Consider the following 22,514-nt stretch of genomic DNA (forward strand, 5'->3'; position numbering starts at 1 on the left):
ATGGGCGAGGTGCGCCAATCGCCGTCAATGTCCGATGACATTGCCCTAGGCCTGCATGGAACGGCTCTTGTCCAACGTGATACAGATGTATGTTACTTTTCAATTCTGCACCCGGGTCCGTTCATCTTCTCGGACATCTTGGTCTTCAAGGCCTTGCGGGAGACCGTGGTCACCAACAACATCAGCTGGCTGGTCCACTACGCCGCCATTCTGTCCGCCGTCGGAGAGCACAATGTCTCACTGTCCAGGGAGGTCAACATCACAGGTAAACACACACAGTCAAACTCAGTCATAGTTTTTTTTTATATATATATATATTATTGTTGACATTTCCATCATTCCTCAATAGACTTGTTCTGCAATATACAATATCAGAGAGCCAACATTGTTAAACACATACATCAATCTACTTTCTGTCTTAAAAGGTCGGCCAATCGTAGCCACTGTCCACAACTGGCCACAACTGAACACCGAAAACTGTTCTACCTACTGGTCTGTATACAGCCCGTAGTCTGTATCGCATACTTTTCCTTTTTTTTTTTTTTTAGAAAGAAACACAGCCTAATTGTTTTTTGAGATGCCTTACTTACATTTCTCTGCTCTGCAGTTTCTTGACAGTTGGCATTCGTGGTGCAGTGTGTAGAATTTACAGAACAGACTTGACAGAAATGGTATATAATGTTCATGAGTATGTTTTAGTTTGTGTGTAATCCCTTTAAAATAAGAATGATTGTTTTGGCATCATCTTAGAATGAGGCGTTCTTATCTACATAGGGATCGGGTACGCTTCACGGAGGCTGCCATGTTGCACCGCCATGGGTAGGGTTAGTCAGTTGGTTGCGATCTGCAACCTCACCGCTAGATGCCACCAGATTCTACACACACTGCACATTTAATTCCTCTTTCTTTTAAAGGATTTGTGCTGGTCTGTGAAACGAACAAGGCAGTTCCCAGTGGGGCTTGTTATTCTCCAGCCGTGGGTGGAGTTACTCAGATGGCGACGGTTATTATTCTACTGAGGCGCCATGTGACGGAGGAAGGGGTCGCAAATCTGAACAGGCAACATGTTTCATCACATGTTTTCTGAAATACAATCAATACAATCAAAAGAAATTCAGGAATGAAGACTAGTAGTAGAAAAACAAAAATGGCATCAAAATAATGACGAGTTTCACTCTCCAACACATTCTCGTCCCGGTTGCCGCTCTCTCTCTCTCTCCCTCCGAAGGTCTGCACAACATATTAGACGTTGCAGCCGAACGCGGCCTACGCGTGTTCATCCCCAGCACCATCGGGGCCTTTGGTCCGCCCTCGCCCCGGGACCCCACCCCCGACATCTGCGTGCAGAGCCCTCGGACCATCTACGGCCTCGCCAAGGTCCGCGTCGAGCTGATGGGAGAGGTGAGCCGACCCCGAACGCTATGAAAACAATAGATCTTCCAACGTATTTTGTACAGAGTTCAGTTTTTCCCAGGTAATGCAGGAAACTTGCAAACACACAAAAAAAGTACAATTGTTCACATCTTGCTTATTGTTGATTCCAAGTTATATTGTATTATTTTTGTGAATTCTAGTTATATATTTATTATCTATCAGTTGGTTATTGTACTAGCCAATACAATTTTTCATTCTTTATCTCAGGTTTATTTTTGTTTACATTCCATAATGTTCTATCTTCAAGTTAATCCTCAGCTTTGCTGTATATTGCCATTTTTCAGGTAATCCTCAGGTTTATTACATATTGCCATATTCTTTTTTTACTATTTGTATTCTTATTATGTTATTATCATAACTGACTCACTCCATTTATGTTTACGTAGTACTTTGCACTTTTTTTCCAAAGGTTTATCATTTAGGTGCCAATTTATACCTTATAAAGCTATCTCAATAATGTATCCTGTGCATAAATTCACACTTTATGTATATGTATATTTTATATACAGACACAATGTATATAAATATGTATATTCTGTATATTTTCATATATTTGGCTATTTCTCTAATGTATTTATGGCTATTTCTGTTTATTTGGCTCATTTTTTACTTTTATATTTACTTTTTTATATACTATTTTATTTTAGTTTTTCTCCAATTTGAAAATGTATCCGGTGGAATAAATTAATTTTAACTTTTTTTATTATTAACTTTTTAAAATAACTTTATTGTATTTGTTTAATATGTTTAGTTTTTAGTCTCTACTTTTTTACCTACAGTACTCTTACTATATTAGTATTTTTTTTTTAATTCTTGCATTGTTGGGACTGTCTCGAAGACTGGCTCGAAGTGTGAACGACTAACTTCTCTAACTAAAAGGTCAAACTGGGGTACATGTAGTACATATACATACAGTATCATTGTTGTGATAAAGTGTGTAGATTTGTGTTTCTGAGCCGTTGCTAATATCTCCCCTCCCCCCAGTGCTATCACCACAGGTATGGGCTGGACTTCCGCTGCCTCAGATACCCAGGTATCATCGCTGCCAACTCCCAGCCTGGAGGGGGCACCACCGGTAAGCCGCCAGGAGACACGTGTAAAGCAGATAAAAGCACCTGCGAAATGATGCAGAGAAGATGAAGGACTAAGCTGCGGTAGTTATTCAATAGACAATTATAAGACAGGTCCCTCTTTTGGTGTTTTTGTTATTATTTTAATTCTTATAATTCTTCTATTTTATATGTATAAGTTTCATGCAAATTTTGTCGCGATGCATTAGCATTCCCAAGCTCCTAAAGCCTAAAGATGCTGACACCTATGGATTAGAGGTTGGGGCTCAGGGGGATTTTCCTGAAAGACTTTCTCTGTTGGACTGCGTATAAATACACTGCTCAAAAAAATAAAGGGAACACTTAAACAACACATCCTAGATCTCGATGAATGAAATATTCCAGTTGAAAATCTTTATTCATTAGATAGTGGAATGCGTTGAGAACAAAATAACATAAGAATGATCAATGGAAATCAAAATCATTATCCCATGGAGGTCCGGATTCAGAATCATACTCGAAATAAAAGTGGAAAAATCGGATCACAGGCTGATCCACCTTCTGTGGAAATTCCTCTAGACAATTCAAAATGAGGCTCAGTAGTGTGTGTGGTCTCCACGTGCCTATATGCACTCCCTACAACGTCTGGGCATGCTCCTGATGAGACGACGGATGTTCTCCTGAGGGATCTCCTCCCAGACCTGGATCAGGGCATCACTCAACTCCTGGACAGTCTGTGGTGCGACGTGGCGTCGCTGGATGTCCCAGAGGTGTGCAATTGGATTCAGGTCTGGAGAACGGGCAGGCCAGTCCATAGCATCAATGCCTTCGTCATGCAGGAACTGCTGACACTCTCCAGCCACATGTGGCCGAGCATTGTCATGCATCAGAAGGAACCCAGGGCCCACTGCACCAGCATATGGTCTGACAATGGGTCTGAGGATCTCATCCCGGTACCTAATGGCAGTCAGGGTACCTCTGGCTAGCACATGGAGGTCTGTGCGGCCCTCCAAGGATATGCCTCCCCAGACCATCACTGACCCACCGCCAAACCGGTCACGCTGGAGGATGTTGCAGGTAGCAGAACATTCTCCACGGCGTCCTCAGACTCTGTCACATCTGTCACATGTGCTCAGTGTACCCGCTTTCATCCGTGAAGAGCACAGGGCGCCAATGGCGAATCTGCCAATCCTGGTGTTCTCTGGCAAATGCCAATCGGGTTGCACGGTGTTGGGCTGTGAGCACAGGCCCCACTTGTGGACGTCGGGCCCTCATACCACCCTCATGGAGTCTGTTTCTGACAGTTTGAGCAGAAACATGCACATTAGTGGCCTGCTGGAGGTCATTTTGTAGGGCACTGGCAGTGCTCCTCCTGTTCCTCCTTGCACAAAGGAGTAGATAGCGGTCCTGCTGCTGGGTTAATGTCCTCCAACGGCCCCCTCCACGTCTCCTGGTGTACTGGCCTGTCTCCTGGTATCTCCTCCATGCTCTTGACACCGTGCTGGGAGACAGCAAACCTTCTTGCCACAGCGCTCATTGATGTGCCATCCTGGATAAGCTGCACTACCTGAGCAACTTCTGTGGGTTGCAGACACCGCCTCATGCTACCTCTAGTGGTGAGGGCGCTGGCAAAATGCAAAAGTGACCAAAGATCAGCCAGAAAAGATGAGGACAGGGAAATGGACTGTGGCCACCACCTGCAGAACCATTCCTTTATAGGGGTTGTCTTGCTCATTGCCTCTCATTTACACCTGTTGTCTGTTCCATTTGCACAACAGCAGGCTAAATGGATTCACAATCAGTGTTGCTTCCTAACTGGACAGGTTGATATCCCAGAAGTGTGATTGACTTGGAGTTACGTTGTAATGATTATGTGTTCCCTTTATTTTTTTGAGCAGTGTATAAGAGGATTTGACGGGTGTAAGCGGTGTGGAAGTCTTTCCAAACCCGAACAACAGGCGGCTCTGGTTGACGTTAATCGTGGGAAATCTTCACGTCCCGGCAAAGAGCAGGTTCCAGTTTGAAAGGATTACACATTAATACAGGTTTTAAAACCGGCTAAAGAGTTTCCCTTCTGATCTCAACATGGTAAAACTCTGCTTTAAATCCCAGCTACAGACATAATTCATTCCGTCTTTTTTTTCCCCCCCTCTCCTAGATTATGCTGTCGAAATCTTCCCCGCAGCCGTGAAGACGGGTCATTTTGAGTGCAACCTGCGCAGCGACACGCGCCTCCCCATGATGTACATCGGTGCGACGCGCTCGGAAACCGGCGACTTTTAACCTGGGGGCAACTTACCCAAAGCTGGCCTTACGCCCACTGGATTTTAGACGACTAAATTCTGACTTATTTAAGGGAAAACTATTTTTTTTTCGCATCCCAGACTGATTTGCACCAGAATGTTTCATATCGATCCAGTGTTGAGAGGACGGCTTCAGCCGACGGCCGCACACCTTGTTGCAATACATAATGCGATGTGAAAGACTCCCATGATTGAAAAATAAGGCTTGTCGTAAAATGAGTGGAGTTTTCCTTTAAAGCAGCATCGTCTTAGATTCTATAGCATTGCCCGTTGAGCTGTTTACACAGTTGAGTATGAACGGCCAAATTGCAATAAATTCATCGTTTTGCCAGTTCTGCAAGCATATGAGCCTAACCCTCGAGGCCAATCGGAACATATTTTAGAGAGCAAGTTGAGGTTGTTTACTCGCTGTGTGAACAGCGGAGAGGCGCAACACGTGACTATCTGACACGGTGCTCCTTTAACTGGCGAGTTGTGGCGGTGCACACACAAGACAATTTTGAAAAGATTGTAAACCCTTCTGCATGTCATTTTAAAGCACTCCAGCAGGATTTGCTCAAAGGGTCATACGTCGTAGTTTAAACATCGGAGTTTGTCCGTCACTGTGGCAGCCAGAGAGAGCTTGTGTTTGATGTTGCTTGAGCCATCAGACTGCCGACATTTTAAGACCGTCGGTGACCAGATCGCACACAAACAACAGTAACCTTGCCGTGAGTTGGTCCTGATGCTGGAAACGTGTCTTCACACTTGTCCTCGGGTTGGCATAAAGCAACTTTATTTCGTGATTTTTCCCCCCGCTCTCATCTTATATCGATCCCACCCCCACCCTTCCAGAGGACTGTCTGAGGGCCACACTTGAGGTCCTGGAGGCCCCTGCCCACATGTTGGCCAGCCGCACCTGCAACATCAACGCCATGAGCTTCACGCCACACAACCTCACCTAGGAGATCCAGAAAGTTCTGCCTGACTTCAGGATCACTTACAACGTGGACCCTGTGCGGCAGACCATCGGTGAGTCTAGCTGCGTGATTATATATTCGTACAGATTCTCGATTTCCAACCTGGGGCGCATTGCAGGGGGTTGCCAGAGGGCCTTAGAAGATTTGAGGCCTATGTTTCCTGATAGTCAAATATTGGCTCAAAGTGTGAGTTCAAATCTAAATTGTAACAAAACCAATGACTATGTTGTGTATTGTGCATCCTATGCCCTAAAAACCTTGATCCCTCTACCATGGAAATGGAACCAGTTTAGACAAAAAACAACCACCGTTCAATCACTGCCTCGACCAGACGTGTCTCGGCCACTGTGACGTCGGCTACTCGGCTCGCACTGTCACTGCTAAATGAGGTCTGATTCAGGGGCTCTCTCGAGGAAAAAAGGTTGGCAACCCCTGATGTAGATGGATATACAATGTACGGCTAGACGGGGTAGCTTATTCACTTCTGGTTGCCTCCACCTATTTCCCGCGCTTATGTTTTTTATATTTTTGTAATTTGTCGAAGCTGACAGCTGGCCAATGGCATTTGAGGACAAAGCGGCGCGGAGGGACTAGGGCTGGAAGCACGACTACAACCTGCCTGAGTTGGTGAAGACTATGCTGACTCACATCGGCTATGGAGACCGGCTAGCACATGCCTAGCTGGAACTCATTGGGAGGCGGAATCCACGCCAGGCACACATGCGCACGCGCACGCAGACACACACACACACACACACACACACACACACACACACACACACACACACACTTTCTCGCTCTTAAGAACCTTGGACCTCCATCCAGACCATTCTTCTTTTTGTCCCTGTATTATGATTATCTTTTTTTGTGTTCATTTTGACATACATAATTCAATTGAAAATCTGAGCTGACATCTACCTATAAAGGCAGGAGTCTCCGTCTGTCTGTATGCATGTACATATATCCGTTGATTATCTCAACAGCCATTCATAGGATCTGCTTCACACTTGGCGGGGGTATTGCTGGGCACTCAAGGGCGTGCGGTGTCGAATTTGGTGCAATTTGGACACGGGACACGTGTACTATTCATAAACTTTCAATAAACAGTGAGCCAGTGAGGGGGCGGGGCTTCAGGGCTCAGCTTCATCTTCCATTGTGGAACACAGGACTTAATCGTTGACATTTTGTTAAACTGTGCCATTCAAATGTCTTAGAAAGTCTTGAATTTCGGAAGGGAATGTAGTAGTTGTATGAAATGCAGAATTTTAAATGACTCTTTCCCATTTTTGACGTTTGTTGAAGGCTGTCTCTGATTATGATGGTAAGTCCAAATAACATCGGTATGGTCCTTCAAAGGCTTATTTATTTCATTCTCACTATAATTAAGTTCCATTGTGTTTACATATATAGAATACAATTCTATTCCCTACACCAGTGGGAGGGGATGTTTAATGTTTTTGTTTTTTTATGAATCTTTTTATTCCCACCATACATATTATGATTCACGTGTTCTCTTTCAAAACAGTCGTAAAATGTTCATGTAGTACTACGTATCAATGAATGTATGAATGCACAAGCGTTCAGTTTTACTTGTTATGTTTCCTTAAAGACTTTTGGTGCTATATGATTGACTTGATTTGACTTGCCTCTGATAAAAGATGCAACAGAAACGGTACGTTAAAATAAGCGAGCGTTGTGATCTGTCAATGCATTTGTTTTCAACAGCAAAACAGCCAAAAAAAACCCAAAACCTTCCCCCGTGATGTTACTTCATACATTGTCTTTAATATTTACTGTGCGTGAGCTGTTTTAATAATGGAGCCGGCGACATAGAAGCGGCACATCAAACAATATGGACAGGAAAATGGGTAAAACGGTAGGTTTTGAGATTCAGCTTCTTTGCTTACAGGCAGTGGGTTTTTTTTTTGGTTTGTTTGAGAAAGTCCCATTTGAACTTAATGAGACCAAACTACCATTATTTGACAAAAGGCTGTCTTGGAAGTACTTTTGATACACATACAATATTTTCTTCATTGCTGAATCGTGTTGTTTTGTCATTTTGATTATTATTTTTTGTATAACCTTAATGCTTGACATGGATTGGAGTTTCTTTCCGAGACGCCTCGCAGCCAAACCGTTTAGCCAGTTTGGACACCAGCGAGGGGTCCAGGCCCACGCTGTGCCCTCTAGCTAAGTGTGATAACGCCGCGCGCAGCACGGCTTGTTTACAGGCCGAAAGAAATCCTGCCGCCGTTGCCATGTGAAACGTGTCCGGTGAAGGCGTAACGCACGGCTGACGCCTGAAGTGAACGATTAAAAAAGGTGATCAACCCTCGTTGGGTCATTTTGCTCCTCGTAATACCAGAGTCATCGTCCTATTCAAAGGTTTCTCTTAGTGGGGGACTCAACAATAATAACACAGATCATTCCAGGTCGGTAAATTTATGCATATAACAATGTACAGTATGAACTGCAAAGCGACAACTGAATGACGTCTGCCGTCGTCATCAAACCTCCAGAAATCTTGTTGATTGAGGCCAGTTTAGCTCTTGCTCCGAGTCACCCCGCTGGTCCTGGTGGAGGTGACGCTGCAGGTAGGGGAACGGCGGTGCTGCCGCCTGGTGTCCAAATCCACAAGCTGCATCCTTAGCTCCATAATTTTAGTGACCAGGGTGGCTTCTTTTTCCAGGCTGGCCACCACCTTGGCCCCGCTGGTCCTCACCGCAGCATGGACCAGCTTCAGCACGCCCTAGAGAGCCACAGACACCACTGAGGTACAACAACAATGGCCACGGGGTTTAACAAAGTCTTCGGGGTTTGTTAAGCGCACACTGACCTTCTTGTCCAGCTTTCTACCCTCGGGAGACTTTAGCTCTGTCAAGGTGACCCCTGACCCCTCTCGCAAAGCGCTGAGCTGCTGCCTCTTCAGTTCCAGGGCCGCCGCGAGTTCCGTCTGCCGCTGTTGGAACTCCAGTTCCTCCAGCGCGGTGCCCTGCATGGCGGCAGAAAAGTGTGAATTCAGTCAATATTTCATGGAGACGCTTATGGTAACAGGACCAGGGTGTTGGAGGATGTCTTCCTTGAGTAGTTCATCAAACGCAAGATGTGTCCAATGATGCATATACGTGGAAATGTGTAAGATCTTAAAGCGTGGGACAAGTGTAGACCTAGGATCATTTCTGACTTGGGTGGGTAAACACAAAAGGGCTACTGGGTCCCCCGACCCCCTCGTTACCTGCGTGAGAGGCAGCGGCCTCGGGGGCACCTCCAACTCCAGGTGGCCCTGGCAGACCGAGATGTTGGTGACCCCGACCCCCACCACGGCCTGGAGAAGCCGCCGGCGCTCCACACAGGTGTCCATGAGGTACTGAACCAGCTGGAACTGGTGGACCGGCGGCAGGCGGGGCAGGCTTTTGGACAGCGCCTCCGCCAGCAGGGTCAGTAGCTCCGGCATGTCCAGACCTGCGAGGTAATTAAGACGCATCACTAGTAGTCGAGACACCGATGGCTCCACTTCCATTGTGAACCCTAAACCTTGACTTCACAGAAAAATTAAAGCTGGAATCAAGCATATGAAATTACAGGGTTTTTTTTCCACCTGCTCTCACATCTCTGCTTTAAGTGTTTTTACTAATAACTCTGATTGACCGTTGACTTTGTATCTGGATTTATACATAATTAAAACACCCCGTGGTCTTGATCTGGCCTGTGTGCCGTATCTTTGACACCCCTGCATGAAACCATTTGTATTTGTAATACAGAGCAGAAAAATGACCATACTGTTGACAAATACACTCGCTAAATCAAACCCTGTATTATCCCTAATTACACTACAAAACCGCCCCGCTTCAAGGCGCAGTCTCGGCCTCTGACCGTCGATTCGTGGGAAGAAGCCTTTGGCCATGATGGCCGCCCGGATCACGTCCCGCCACCGGAAGCCGTTAGTCCAGGCAAACAGGACCACGTCGTGCACAAACTGCTGGTGGAAGCGCCGCCGCGAGCCGGAGAACTCCGTCCAGGAGAAGTGGGCGCCGAGCCGCCGCACACCATCCTCTCTCTGTGAAGAGAGGACGGACAGCTGACAACACTCTGGATAAAACTTTTTGCCTTCACTTTTAGTTGGTTCTGATTGGACAACGGCGCAGTCGCTCCCATTTGTTTCGATCGCTAAAGAAGCAATAGGCTGAACCAAACTTTTGGTTTCGCTTTCGTATGTTTTCGGCGCGTGCTTCTGCAAAACCACGTATTCACATATACATATTCGCCACACATTCCCTGTTCACGCCTGCCATTAAAATGTGTCCTGGGTGATCCGACCAAGAGAGTTCCGTTCTGAATCCAGGTGTGGACTCATCCGAAACACATTGAGATCCGATTGCTCAGCCCGCATAGGGAGGTGGTTAGGGACACATGGGGCCACATTCGTTTATGAGTGTGAACACACATGTAACCCTGGTCTGGTACGTAATACGTAAGCAGATATACAGCATGGCGGTGCTCTGCATGGCCGAGCATGATTAGTATTCATTTTGTGTAGCAACGGAGATAAGTAAAAAATAAACAATTAAATTGATAAATACACAAGTGAATATTTGTTATAAACAAAAAATACATACATTTAAAACAAATTTCAAAAAAGTTTTGCACCTGTTAAAAATAAACAAATTTTCCCAAAGTTGCAAAAAAAAAAAAAATAGATATATTGAAGAATCATTTGCGTCCTGAGAGGGAAGCGAAATCCGATCGCAAGTGGTCAACGTGCGACGCGTTGTGACGCCAGGTGTGAGCAGCGAGCCCCCTCTTCCGGATCGAGATTCTGGATTTATCTGGATACAAGTCACCAGGTGCGACTGGGCCATACTCCTACCTGGAGTCTCGCTATGTGTGCTATGTCAGTCTCTGTCAGCCTCGCCATTCACTGGGCTTGCGTATGTTGCCAGGGGAGACGGACGCCGCGTCGGGGGGAGGTCGCTGAAGGGGACGCGTGCTGCGTTCCAGCTTCCACTGAAACTCGGAGATTCAGACACTGGAACTGGGGCGCGAGCGTTAAGCGCTGGTGTTATTTCCCAGCTGCAGGCTGCCGAGTTGAAGGAAAGCGTCAGAGTCATTGTCCAAAAATACGCCTTGGAATTCGTTAATATTTGTCTAAAAAAGATCTTGAGTGTAACTATCTGATACCAGCGGGCCCCCTGAGATGGATAATTAATCTACATTGTGCCGTTGCGAGTACTAGTGGAGTACTGCTGACGTAAATGACCATATACAGGCTATATGTTCCATTTTACAACATATTTCAACATCTCTTAAAACGAACGGCTCACTTTGAGATTGGTTGTGGCGTCACACGGTATTTGTGCAGGGAGTAAAATAGCGACAGCTTCCTGCCAGCCATGTCACTGCTACACTTCCGTCTCTCAACGCCGAGCTGCCGGGTCGACGGTGAACGTAGCATCAGACGGTGCATTGATGATATACCCAACGTTCAACGACTTTACACCAGTTCGAGATCAGTGAACCCCGTTTGGTGTCCTTAGTACCGACACAACGGTAAATTATGTTTGAGCTGGTTCATCAACGTGGGAAAAATAAAATAAATATGTGACTTATCAGTATGCCCGGCGGACACGTTTGAAACATGTACACGTTTCTAACCTTACGCCTAAACTTAACCATTTGAACATTATCCCAAACCAGCCGAAAGGCCTCAGATTCAGGGAGTCTAATAAACGTTGATAAAATTCCTGTCAGTTGATGAAGTTTAATAATATTTGGAAAGTTTATGGCAAAAAAGAACCCCAAATTTAATGTATGTCAACTTACAGCCACATTGTAGTGAGTTGGGTATTAACATGGACTGTCCAAAGAAAGTGCACATTTCTTCTACATTAGAGTGGATTCACAGACTGACAAATCTCACAGGATTACGAGCTCACATTGGACAATCTAGAAATTGCGAGCAAAAAAATGCAAGAAACACTATTTGGAGGAGCCTAAGTTCTGTCGCTTTTCCACGCTGCGTGAACTGCAAATGAAATATGACGAGTGACCATCACAATATTTTGAAAATCTACACTGCCATGACATCATGATGGCACAGTATCCATAGCAATGGTAGAATCACTCACTTTGTGTGTGTGTGTGTGTGTGTGTGTGTGCATTGTGTGTGTGCGTGCATTGTGTGTTATTCTCTTAAATTTTGTATCGTAGCTTCAATAGTTAGTCTAATATACATCGGCTTTCGATTCCGCTTGAATCTACTTGTTTAACTACTCGTTGGTGTTCGGTGCTCCCAAGCTTGTGTTTGTCTCGAGTACAGACCGGCGTTTGCTGGAAACGACTTCAATCCACTGTTTTCTGCTAGTCTTGTTTATTTATTTTCTCTTTCTCTCGGATTCGGCCTCCGCGAGTGTGTTGGTGAAGCTCCGCGAACCTCAGACTACATCGGCTTAAAGCCACACCAGCTACAGTGGCTAGCTAGCAGCTAAGCGGATACAAGCTACAAACAAAGACACCTTGCACACTGCTCCGATACAGCGTTGAGTATGGACTCGTGCTCCTCGTGCACCTTGCTTCTTGAGAGGTGTCCCTTCTACAGGGTCGTGTCCATCTGTGACAGGCATCCCCAATAACTGTCGTAACCGGCCTGCTAGCCCGGCTAGTATTAGCCCTAAATGGCCTGCTAGCCCCGGAGAGCCTGTTGAGGTTTCTAACAGATTTGCCGCTTTAGCCAGTCCTACCTCAGCTTGTCCTCCTGGCTCCCGCATCTTAGTCATAGGTGACTCCATTACCTGCCACATCAGGGTGAGAAGTATGACAACTTCTCCGAGGCAAGAGCACCCGACATTGAAACTAATCTTAGAGTGCTGGCAAGCAACAGGAACAGCCATAAGAAGCAGGCACACAAGGCCGACACCAGCTTTTCTGATATAGTAATTCTGGTCGGCTCTAATGACGTGAGAATGAGGCAATCCCAGATCACAAGAGTTACATGGCTAGAACCTGTGTTTCTGGCCAGAAAGATGAGTCTGCATCGAGAAAGTGTCTCTGGTTCCTTGCCTACGAGAGGCGATGATGAACGGTTCAGTAGGTGGTGGCTGGCTATGTTCTGCTGAGGGATGAGTTATCTTTTTAAATAACTGACCCTCCGACTGGGGGGGCGATCTGACCTGCTGAGGATGGATGGCATTCACCCTAAACAGGGAAGGCGCCATGACTCTTTCCCCGGAACATAGATAATGTTTGAGCCAAGCAATCTCACTCGAGCGCAGGTCGGGACACAGACGAGTAGAGAGCCTAGTAGTACCACTTTGAAGGGTCCAGTTGTCATACTTCTCAGATGATTTTCTCTCCTAATCACAGTGTTTGTAGATTACCTACCAGATACCCACTATATAAATTCCCTGCCGCACCTATAGTTCCTCGAACTTCAAATCAGGCTTTAAACAATGCAATTTTACTAATATTAATACCAGGGAGGGCTACAATGGCTATCAGCCTACTTTCATGGGAATTGGTCTAAACAATATCAGATCACTCCCCTCCAAAGAATTTTTAGTTAATGACTTGATCAGTGACCAAAATCTCCATATGATGGGTCTATGTGAGACCTGGTTAAAGCTAAATGATTTCTTACCACTAAAAGAAGCTTCTTCACCGAACTATGTTAGTACCCATGTTGCACGTTCATCCAAGAAAGCTGCTGGCATTGCCCTTATCTCTTAATCTAATCTTAATTCCTAAATTAAACAATGACTTTAAAACATTTGAAGTTCTTCTTATGTGGTCCTCAACACCACTGCCCATTTATTAACCTAGAAGTGATTTACTATCCTCCTGGCCTCTACACAAGCTCGCAGCAGATAACAGTGCAAGCTTGTGTACACAAATTGACACTCAAATTTCCCCTTCATCTCCAAAATTCTTGAAAAAAATCGAAGCACAACAGATTACCGATTACATGTCCTCTAGTGATCTATTTGAATTATTTCAGTCAGAGCACTCCACTCCACTGGGACAGCCTTCACAAAAGTAGTTCATTATCTTATGTTTAGCAATAGACATCGACAACTCATCGGTAGTACTAATACTCCACCTCAGCGCTGCCTTTGATACTGTTGATCATAACCTGCTGCTAGATTGCCTTGACATATGCATTGGCATTACAGGCTGAGGCCTGTAATTTACTCCCAATACATCTGAGGAAAGAACAAACAAAGTCAGTAAAGTTTGTATAGTACTTACGTAGATTTATTAGAACAGGTATAGCAATTGTGTACTCTGGCCTCGATTCCATGGTATGAGCGATGAGAGGTGATTCTGTCTTACTTTATAGTACACACGAGAGGAAAATTACAGGAAGGACACAGAATGAGTGGAAAAATACTGCACAACATCGAAACCGAATTACAGGGTTTGTACAAAATTGAAACTGAAAGTTACAGAGTTACAGACTTCAAGAAGTGAGAGAGAGAGGGAGGGGAGAGAGCGAGAGAGCGAGAGAGAGAGAGAGAGAGAGGGGAAGGGGGAGAGGTTTGTCCGAAGCTCAGAGAAAAGACTTCACACCCCCCTTGGGGATGGAACATCCACATATTGAGATAAAGTACACAAACACAAAAACAACAACCAAAAACAAACCAAAATAACAACCAAAAATCAACACATCTAAAAATATAACCAACATGCTTCTGGCTATGACGTATTGCACAGCGTATGAGCGCGAGAGTGTGTAAGAATTTAATAATGAGTCTATGGTGAAGCAAGTGTAGCAAAATAAATCACAATTGTCCTAACGTTGTATGTGGGCATTAGAAAAATCTGGTCAGAAAGTAAGCCCCATGCTTATAACGGGCACTTCAACGTGAGGTTCCATCCTACAGGTGCTCACAGCCATTGGTCGATCATCCTGTCCAAGGTCGCAGTATCAGGGCCGTCGTCTCCTGGGAGAGGAGACAAAAGCAGGAGATCAGTGTCCTCCATCATAGCCATTTGCTGCACCCCCACAGCCTTCATAATCATAGCACGGATGATCGGAGCAAGCTGGTAACATATTCATAAGGGCAGGTACATGTGCACAGCGAGGGCACCTTATAATAAGACCTTATCTTTATCTTTGCCAGGTCCAGATGTTCGAACATCTCCACATAAGGTACTGAATAAAAGAGACTTCAAAGAAACGCAGGATAAAACCAATCACAATGAAATGCAAAAATGCATAACGAAGTGAAAAACACATCCCAAAACCACACAACATCTGATGAACATCATAAGCACAACAAGGACTGACTGACTTGGTGCACATGACTTAGTGATACCTTATGTACCATCTCGAGCCTTACGCTCAACATGCTGTTCTTTTAGCGATTCAGAGATTTAAAAAGAAGTCTGCAGGCTCCAGAGCATTCATACTCCCGGCCCCAGTACTCTGGAATGCCCTACCTGTGTCTATCGGGGCTGCTACTTCTGTAGAAATGTTTAAATCAAGTCTTAAGACAAATTTTTACAGTCTTCCATTTGGTTTACCACACCGTCCCGTTTACTCGCCTCTCACCCTGCCTCCACCGTTTAGCACTGGTGCATGACGAGGTTCTTCCAAATATCTGTGAGATATTTAGGGACCAAGCTCCCTCTCCATCTCTATCAGGTGGTAAGAGCGGAGAGGGGGAGTGGAGGGAAGCCAGGACAGGCCAGGGAGTGGCGACACGCACACATACACCCACACTCAGCACTAGCCACTTTGTAGAGAACACTAGTGCTATAAAACTGTTGCAAATTACTCATACTGTGGATGACATTTTAGTTCAAGTTGAAGTTCAAGAGGTTATTTGTCACATTTGCACATCTTTTCTATTTTCACTATATTTTGTCAGCATTACAGAATTTGTTCTGGTTCTATGCCTTGTTATTGTTCCCCCTTACCCCCTGCCTGACATGCACACATTTCAACTTCTTCATATCTTTTTAGTAGTTTGTTTTTGTCCTAGCATTTTTAAATCCTTGTTGTTTTGTTTTTGTACTGGTATATGCCAACAACGGCGCCTGAAAGAAACATTTCGATCCTCTGTATATCCTGCAAGCTGACTTTCACTTTGACTTTGAAGTCTGCGACAAGTGGTTCAGTCTAACGCTCGCTTTATATTATGCGTAATCACGACAGTTGGATCATCCCGCTAGTGGCCGTCGGATGAACTGTGCATGTGTTTCACATCCCAAATGTCTTGGACAATGGGAGAGCTTGTGTTTTCCACTACAACAGCGAGTAGTTTGCTCAGCTGGACATTTAGCATGTTCCATGCATGACAGTTCAAAGCTCTCTTTATCACAGAGAGAGCTGTGATAAAGAGCTGTGGAACAAAAATGAAAAAAATACACATAATTCACTTTCATAAAAGTAGATTTATTGATAGTGAATATGGTGACATTCAACGTTAATATTAACGTAATTAACATTAAAATACGTGACTTATTTACTTAGTTTTAAGCTTTGTTTTAATAAAATAAACCTTGACCAACGTCACTTCCAGTCGTAGTATCAGACAGAAACTTGGCGAATGAGTTGAAGACTTCAACGTGGGCGTGCAACATACGCAGAAATTTCGCATTACAGAGCGTCATAGCTTTTCGCGGGCGGAATCCAACTCTCCATAGGAATGAATGGACACCCGGATTGCTCTTGTCGTTTGTCCTTTTAGGCATGAAGCAGGCTTTGAGCAACTCTGGGGGCTGTTTTGTGCAGCAGCCGATTGGAGAGGCACAAATATGTCAAAAAAAATCAACAAAATTAACAGAAAAGAGACTAAATAGGAAGAAAATGTTTTCGATGCACAATTTAGCAGACATAAAACGTGCATTTTTGTTTTCAATTATATTAGCAAAATGTTATCACTCTTGACAGATTTTGGGGTGGTGGGGCCGCGTTCTAGCGCCCCCTAACGATTGGCTGCCTCCTCATCAGATGGTTTGGTTTGATTTAAAAGTAATTGGAATTTAAATATTGTGATGCTCAGCGGTGTTAACCACACAGGCGCAATGAGGGAGAAGCAGAGCGTATCATCGTGGGAAGCTGAACAGGCTTTATTCCCTGCCGCGAGGCGCACAACTAACCCTGGGGGCTGAGGTGTCCAGTGAGAACTAAATAATACAACTTGGTTTGGCCGTGTCCCGACTCCTTTTTCCTCCTCACTTTGCACTTCTCTCTCGCCCGGCCCCCTTGACACCTGCTCCCCCCCCACCCCCCAATAAACTTGAATCCCCCCTCCTGCATCCTCCTCCGGGTGGTGCCGCTCCAGTGACAGCATCTGAGGCTTCTGCCCTTACTCCGAAAGGTTGGTACCTAGATAAGGGGCCCAGCGGTCCCAGACCACCACAAGCAGACCACCACACATCCACGTAGCACCAACTTGACCCTGTAGACCACCTCGCCCACTTGTTCCAGAACCCGGCAAGGACCAGATCAATTGCTCGGCAGCTTGGGTGACCTCCCTTATGACCTCTTCGGTCCATGGACCCACACTAGATCCCTAGCCTGGAAGTGTGAACCCTTGGTGTGCTGATCATAGTTCCTCTTCTGCCGCGTTCATGCCAACCTTGATTGCCCCCTTGCAAACTTGTGCGCGGCCTCCAGTCTTTCCTATAATCCAGACCAGCAGGCCCTCCTGTGGTATCTGGGGGGTTGCCCATATGCCAGAGCCGGGGCGTGCAGAGCTCCCTTCCCAACATTAGCAAGGCAGGTGTACACCCAGTGGTCTCCTGGTTAGCAGAGCGACAGGCAAGCAGGACCAGTGGCAGCTGAAGGTCCCAGTCTTTATGGTCCCTCGCAACGACCAGGGCGAGCCAGGCCCCCAAGGTGCGATTGAGTCTCTCCACAAGCCCGTCACTCTGTGGATGGAGTGGTGCGGTGCGGGTCCTGCGAATGGAAAGCTGCTTACACAGCTCCGCAAACACCCGGGCTTCGAAGTTTCTCCCTTGGGCCGAATGCGACTCCGACGAGACCCCAAACCTGCTGAGCATTCTCTCCATCAGAACCTCGCAAACAGTGGCCGCCTCCTGATCACGCCCGGCATAGGCGTCGGGCCACGTTGTAGATTAGTCCATTGCCATGACCCCATAGCCATCTCCAAGGGGTGTGTACTGGTACTGCTGGAGGGGGGCCCTACTCTGGCTTGTCTGACCCTTATTATTATTATTATTATTTTTTTTTTATAATAATAATAATAATAATAATAATATTTATTATTATTGGTATTGTTGTTATTATTTATATTATTATTATAATATTGTTATTGTTGTTATTGTATTATTCTTAACACGGAGTTAAACTGGATGAAAATGCCAGAATTTTAAAAGGGCGGATATCAAGCTCCAGTATAAAGCGGACTCGCGGAGGTTCCACTCCGTGAGCGGCAGCAGTACGCGAGGCCGATTACTCCGGGGACACGGAGGGCTTAGGCGTGTGCGTAATCCTCCTTAATCAGGCATCCCACTCCTCTCCCTCACACCCCTCACTCCACACGGCACTCGCAGGTTCCCGGGTGACAAACTGCAGCAGCGTTCGGATCACCATCATCAGTCATCGTCATCATCGGGGAATCCGGCGACATTCGCGTCGCCGTCGCGGCTTTCCCGTCAATGTGCGCGTCTCACAAGCCGGATCGGATGCAACTCTGAAGGCGACGCAACTCCGGCCGACGCGGATTAGCGAGTGAGCGCCGCGATTCGAGCTCCGCCTCTAAAATGTACTGTACAACCAACGGCGGCGCTCTGGACGCAGGTTCTTCGACTCCATCGGCGCTTTAAAGCGCCCGTTCTCCGGTGACGCGTCCGTGCGAGGTAAGACGTGTTGCCTCAGCAATGTTTCATTTGGTTCGTTAAAGTTGTAATCCGTGAGATTTTTGGGGTTTGAAAAAAAAAAAAAAAAAAAAAAAAAAAAAATTGTTCGTGTTTGCCACTTTCTCTCTCTTTATAAGAAGCGAGGCAACGTGCGCGTATGTGTTGCTTCCATTGTTGGGTGGCGGGGTCCGCCTTACCTGGTAGTAAATGCAAAGATGGGGTGAAGTGGGAGGTCGATACAGGTAGACCACCTGCAACAACAAAAAAACGGGAAAAATATCCCAGACACCTCTACTCTCGGGTGTCCATGTGGTTCTGTCTCTCTCTCCTTCAGTAGTTTCATATTATGATATGCCATATGATCCCACGACCCTCCACCATCACTCAAAATGCCTCGCAAAAAAACCCTGCGCTTATCATTATGGCCTATTAATAGTCCCCACTGTCCGAGCAAAGCTTGTTCTGGTGAACACAGGGCTCCTGTCCTGGCTGGAATACATGAATCAGTGCGACATGTTGCAAGACCAGAGGAAACTTAAGCGGGATTCGATTTTTTTTATTTTATTTTTTCGTAACCACAGTGGTCGACAAACACTGACCTATTGTATGTGCGTGCGCTGTGCCAGTTGTGTGGGCTCGGTGGAAGAGGTGAGTCATGCACGCTTCAGGGATCAGGGTGATGGACGGAGAGGAGAAGAAGGAAGGATGACGGCGTACTCTGTATCACAATCAGGCGACGAGAGGGAATTGTCAGAGTGCACTCTGCGTTATTGAGTCGTGTTTATAGAGGCTTTCAACGTGGACTCCTGGGCTCCATTTCCATATTGAGGAACGCCCCCTTCGCCTGGGACCAGCTGCCTGACATGCCTCAGGGAAGGGACGACTCTCTGGTTGTTTGGTCGAGGTTCTGGGAGATGCGAGTATGAAAATACTCGCGAAACATCTGCGACACGACCAAACCTCTGGTATGTGGTTATGTATTTCACAACACTGGTATCTGGTTGCCTAGTTCCTCCCTTAGTTTGGAGAAAGTAGGTTTGCACCATATTCTGTGTTTGTTGCGGTGGGTGATATGCCCGTGGTTTTATATCGAGAGGTTTTTCCTAATGTTCAGCGCATATATACATATATATATATATATGTATAGGACCCATGTTATTTCACGTTAGGTGGCGTGGCCATTGAGAACGCTAGTGCAGTGAATACTGACAGACTGAGGGAACGAGACTGACACTGAGAACGGTGATGAGATGTATACAGTGTATATAGTATATATAGTTTATATAGTGTATATACAGTGTATATAGTGTATATAGTATATATAGTGTCCATAGTATATACAGTGTATATATAGTGTATATAGTGCATATAGTGAATAATATATACAGTGTATATAGTGTATAAAGTATATATTGTGTATAAAGTGTATATAGTGTATATGGTGTATATAGTATATAAAGTATATATAGTGTGTATTGTATATACAGGGTGATGCATGACGCTGAGACACCGTGGTGTTGTTCACAGTGTACAATACAGACTGGTCAGAGAGCTGGTACTAAGTCCCAACGGTCGTTAAACAGGCAGGACATTAGTTGAGTAGTACCTGTACTTTACTGTAACGCAGCATTTTCAACTATATCGCAAAATTGCGACAACCAAAGTCCCAAATTATGTCAAGTCTTGTACCACAATATTGATGTTATGAGGATACATCGCCCAGCCCTATGGAATAACGTCATGGTATAAGCTACACGTACAACAGGAGAGATCTCTGGAGACCAGCTTCCTGGCTGAGCAGCTGTCAGCGCGGGAACTACTCTTCCCTGACTTCCTGTCTACCCACAACTCTCCCAGGTCCACTTACTGTAGGTTATTTTCTTTCGCTTGGTTATTCTTGCTTCCCCTCCTCTCCTCTCCGTACTCTGTACTCTGTACTCTGTCCAATGCAACTCCCCCCTGCCCTCTTTATTTATCCCACTTTCTATTCAACCCTTTCTTCCTCATCTGAGCCCACGTACCCCAGCTCCAAATTGCCTGGTCTTACACTTGGCGAAGCGTGTGTCCTGTGCATGTGAAGTACTGTATGGACTAACATAGCGAGTGTCCTTAACAGTGTAAAACGTTTGGAAAAATCTAGTTAGAGAAAGTGCTATATTCAAATTTTTTTTACCAACATTAGGCCTTATAAGTCATGAAATGGTCTTACATCAGAATTTTGAGATCTTAATTTCAACATACAATGCAGGAAAACATGACGTTATAATATTTTGAGGGTAAAGGGGCTTTGAACATTATACTCAGGCCTAAGTATGGCCATTAACATACTCAATTGCTGCACCAAGTTGTGGGTTGATACCATTATTTACACAGGCCGTTTTTGAACACTCAAGAATGGGGGGAAAAGGGGTCAGAAATCCCCCCACCCCCCAAAAGACCACTTGAAGACCTCATGAAAAACAATTACTTCAAAAAGTTGATGCTGTGCTGCAGTATCAATAACTCAAGAAATTGGGAGATTTGTGCGATTTTGACGATCGGATGACAAGCAATAATTTTCTGAAAATGGCTCAGAAAATAAAATCCACTTCCTTTCAATGTATATGAGGCCATATTTCATCACACATCAGGCTTGGGCGATCGTGCGAAATTCCAACATCCGATTTCATCGGGCGCGGGCACATAGAACGTAATGTGGCAAATGCAGTTTCCCCATTCCAGAAGTACAGGATTTATTATTTACAAGTGAAGTATAAACGCAAAAAAAAAAAATCAATTTTTTTTTTACTAAATTAAGTCCCAAAGCAACCAAAAGCAACGGGGACACGTGCGTCCCAACAGTGGGGACGCACAGGGGTTTTTTTGGAACAGTACGGAGTATGGACTTGGACAGTCCCTTAACTCAGCTGTGTTTAAAAAAATGGTTTCATACATAAATTAATAGATATAAAACATTAAAAAAACAGGCACGGGAGCCTGCGTGCACCGCTGCCTGGAGGAGAAACCAAAATAAAAAAAACTCTGCTCCAATTTTGAGAGTTAGGTTTACATTTTTCATTTTCCATACGAGTGAGACACTCAGGAAACAAAATAAACCTACCGGTAAATCTTTCTCTATGACATTATAATATACAGTATATTGTTATTAATGTAATGTTATTAAATCAGTGTGGTCATATTCGAACCTGTCCTACACTCTCTGCCTCTGGAGAAGCAATGTTCTCCACCCGTTCTACCTCTCCCTGTCCACTCGCTCCCTCTGGCGCCGCGCAGAAGAAAAATAATAAAATGTAAGAATATAAAGACCTGTCTCTGTCGAGACTGGATGTGTTTCAGTTCCTCATCTTTGCAGCCAAGCGCCACGGCTCAGTTCGGACTCACCATTGAATGTTTTTTTTCTTCCCAAAAACATACTTTTTTTTTTTAATTTGAAGGAAGTACATTTCGGTAAAAACCCACTATTTGTGCTTCATTTGGATTCGGCTCCACCCATATTTTACGGAAATGTTACTGCTTCCACTCCCACACACTTCCATTCACAGCCGTTTGGGCAATTTGCTGGAAATTTTACTCCTTCGAGAATGGGGAGATTTACGGAACGACTTTTACAGAACATCGACACCAGCTCCATTCTCACATGACACCAATACGGAACATTGCCAGAATATTTACGGCTTTCAGTGCAAGTGGGAAAGAGACTTAACTATAAAGGGAGCAATCTCTGTATGTATGTCCTTCGATGATCTCGACAACTGTTAATTCGATCTACATAACGGTTGGCGGGTGTATTACTGGGGACCCAAGGACGTGCAGTGTCGAATTTGGAGACGCCATAGGTATAATATTAAAATACTTTCAATATACAGTCAGCCAGTGGGGCACACACGTTAATCGATAGCCTGGTGACGTCGCGCCATTACAGAGTGACAGAGTCTACACCGCAC

The 22,514-nt window shown here is 45.2% G+C and overlaps 1 protein-coding gene and 1 pseudogene across 2 annotated transcripts; one reads left to right on the forward strand and one right to left on the reverse strand.

Annotated features, from left to right (window-relative positions):
• Window positions 1-6,426, forward strand: LOC307247786 (L-threonine 3-dehydrogenase, mitochondrial-like; annotated as a pseudogene). Its single transcript has 6 exons — window positions 1-265; window positions 1,229-1,401; window positions 2,419-2,509; window positions 4,642-4,734; window positions 5,621-5,797; window positions 6,290-6,426. The product of its transcript is annotated as an L-threonine 3-dehydrogenase, mitochondrial-like (transcript).
• A 1,861-nt stretch (window positions 6,427-8,287) lies between these two features.
• cUnh8orf74 (chromosome Un C8orf74 homolog) lies at window positions 8,288-12,509 on the reverse strand (the record flags this gene model as incomplete). Its single annotated transcript, XM_080023908.1, has 5 exons — window positions 8,288-8,494; window positions 8,582-8,737; window positions 8,981-9,207; window positions 9,619-9,802; window positions 12,483-12,509. 5 exons carry the CDS (start codon window positions 12,507-12,509, stop codon window positions 8,288-8,290), a joined length of 801 nt encoding a protein of 266 aa, XP_079880034.1.
• Window positions 12,510-22,514: the final 10,005 nt, after the last annotated feature.

This window comes from Zeus faber (assembly GCF_960531495.2).
Source record: "Zeus faber genome assembly, chromosome: 2".
NCBI lineage: Eukaryota > Metazoa > Chordata > Actinopteri > Zeiformes > Zeidae > Zeus > Zeus faber.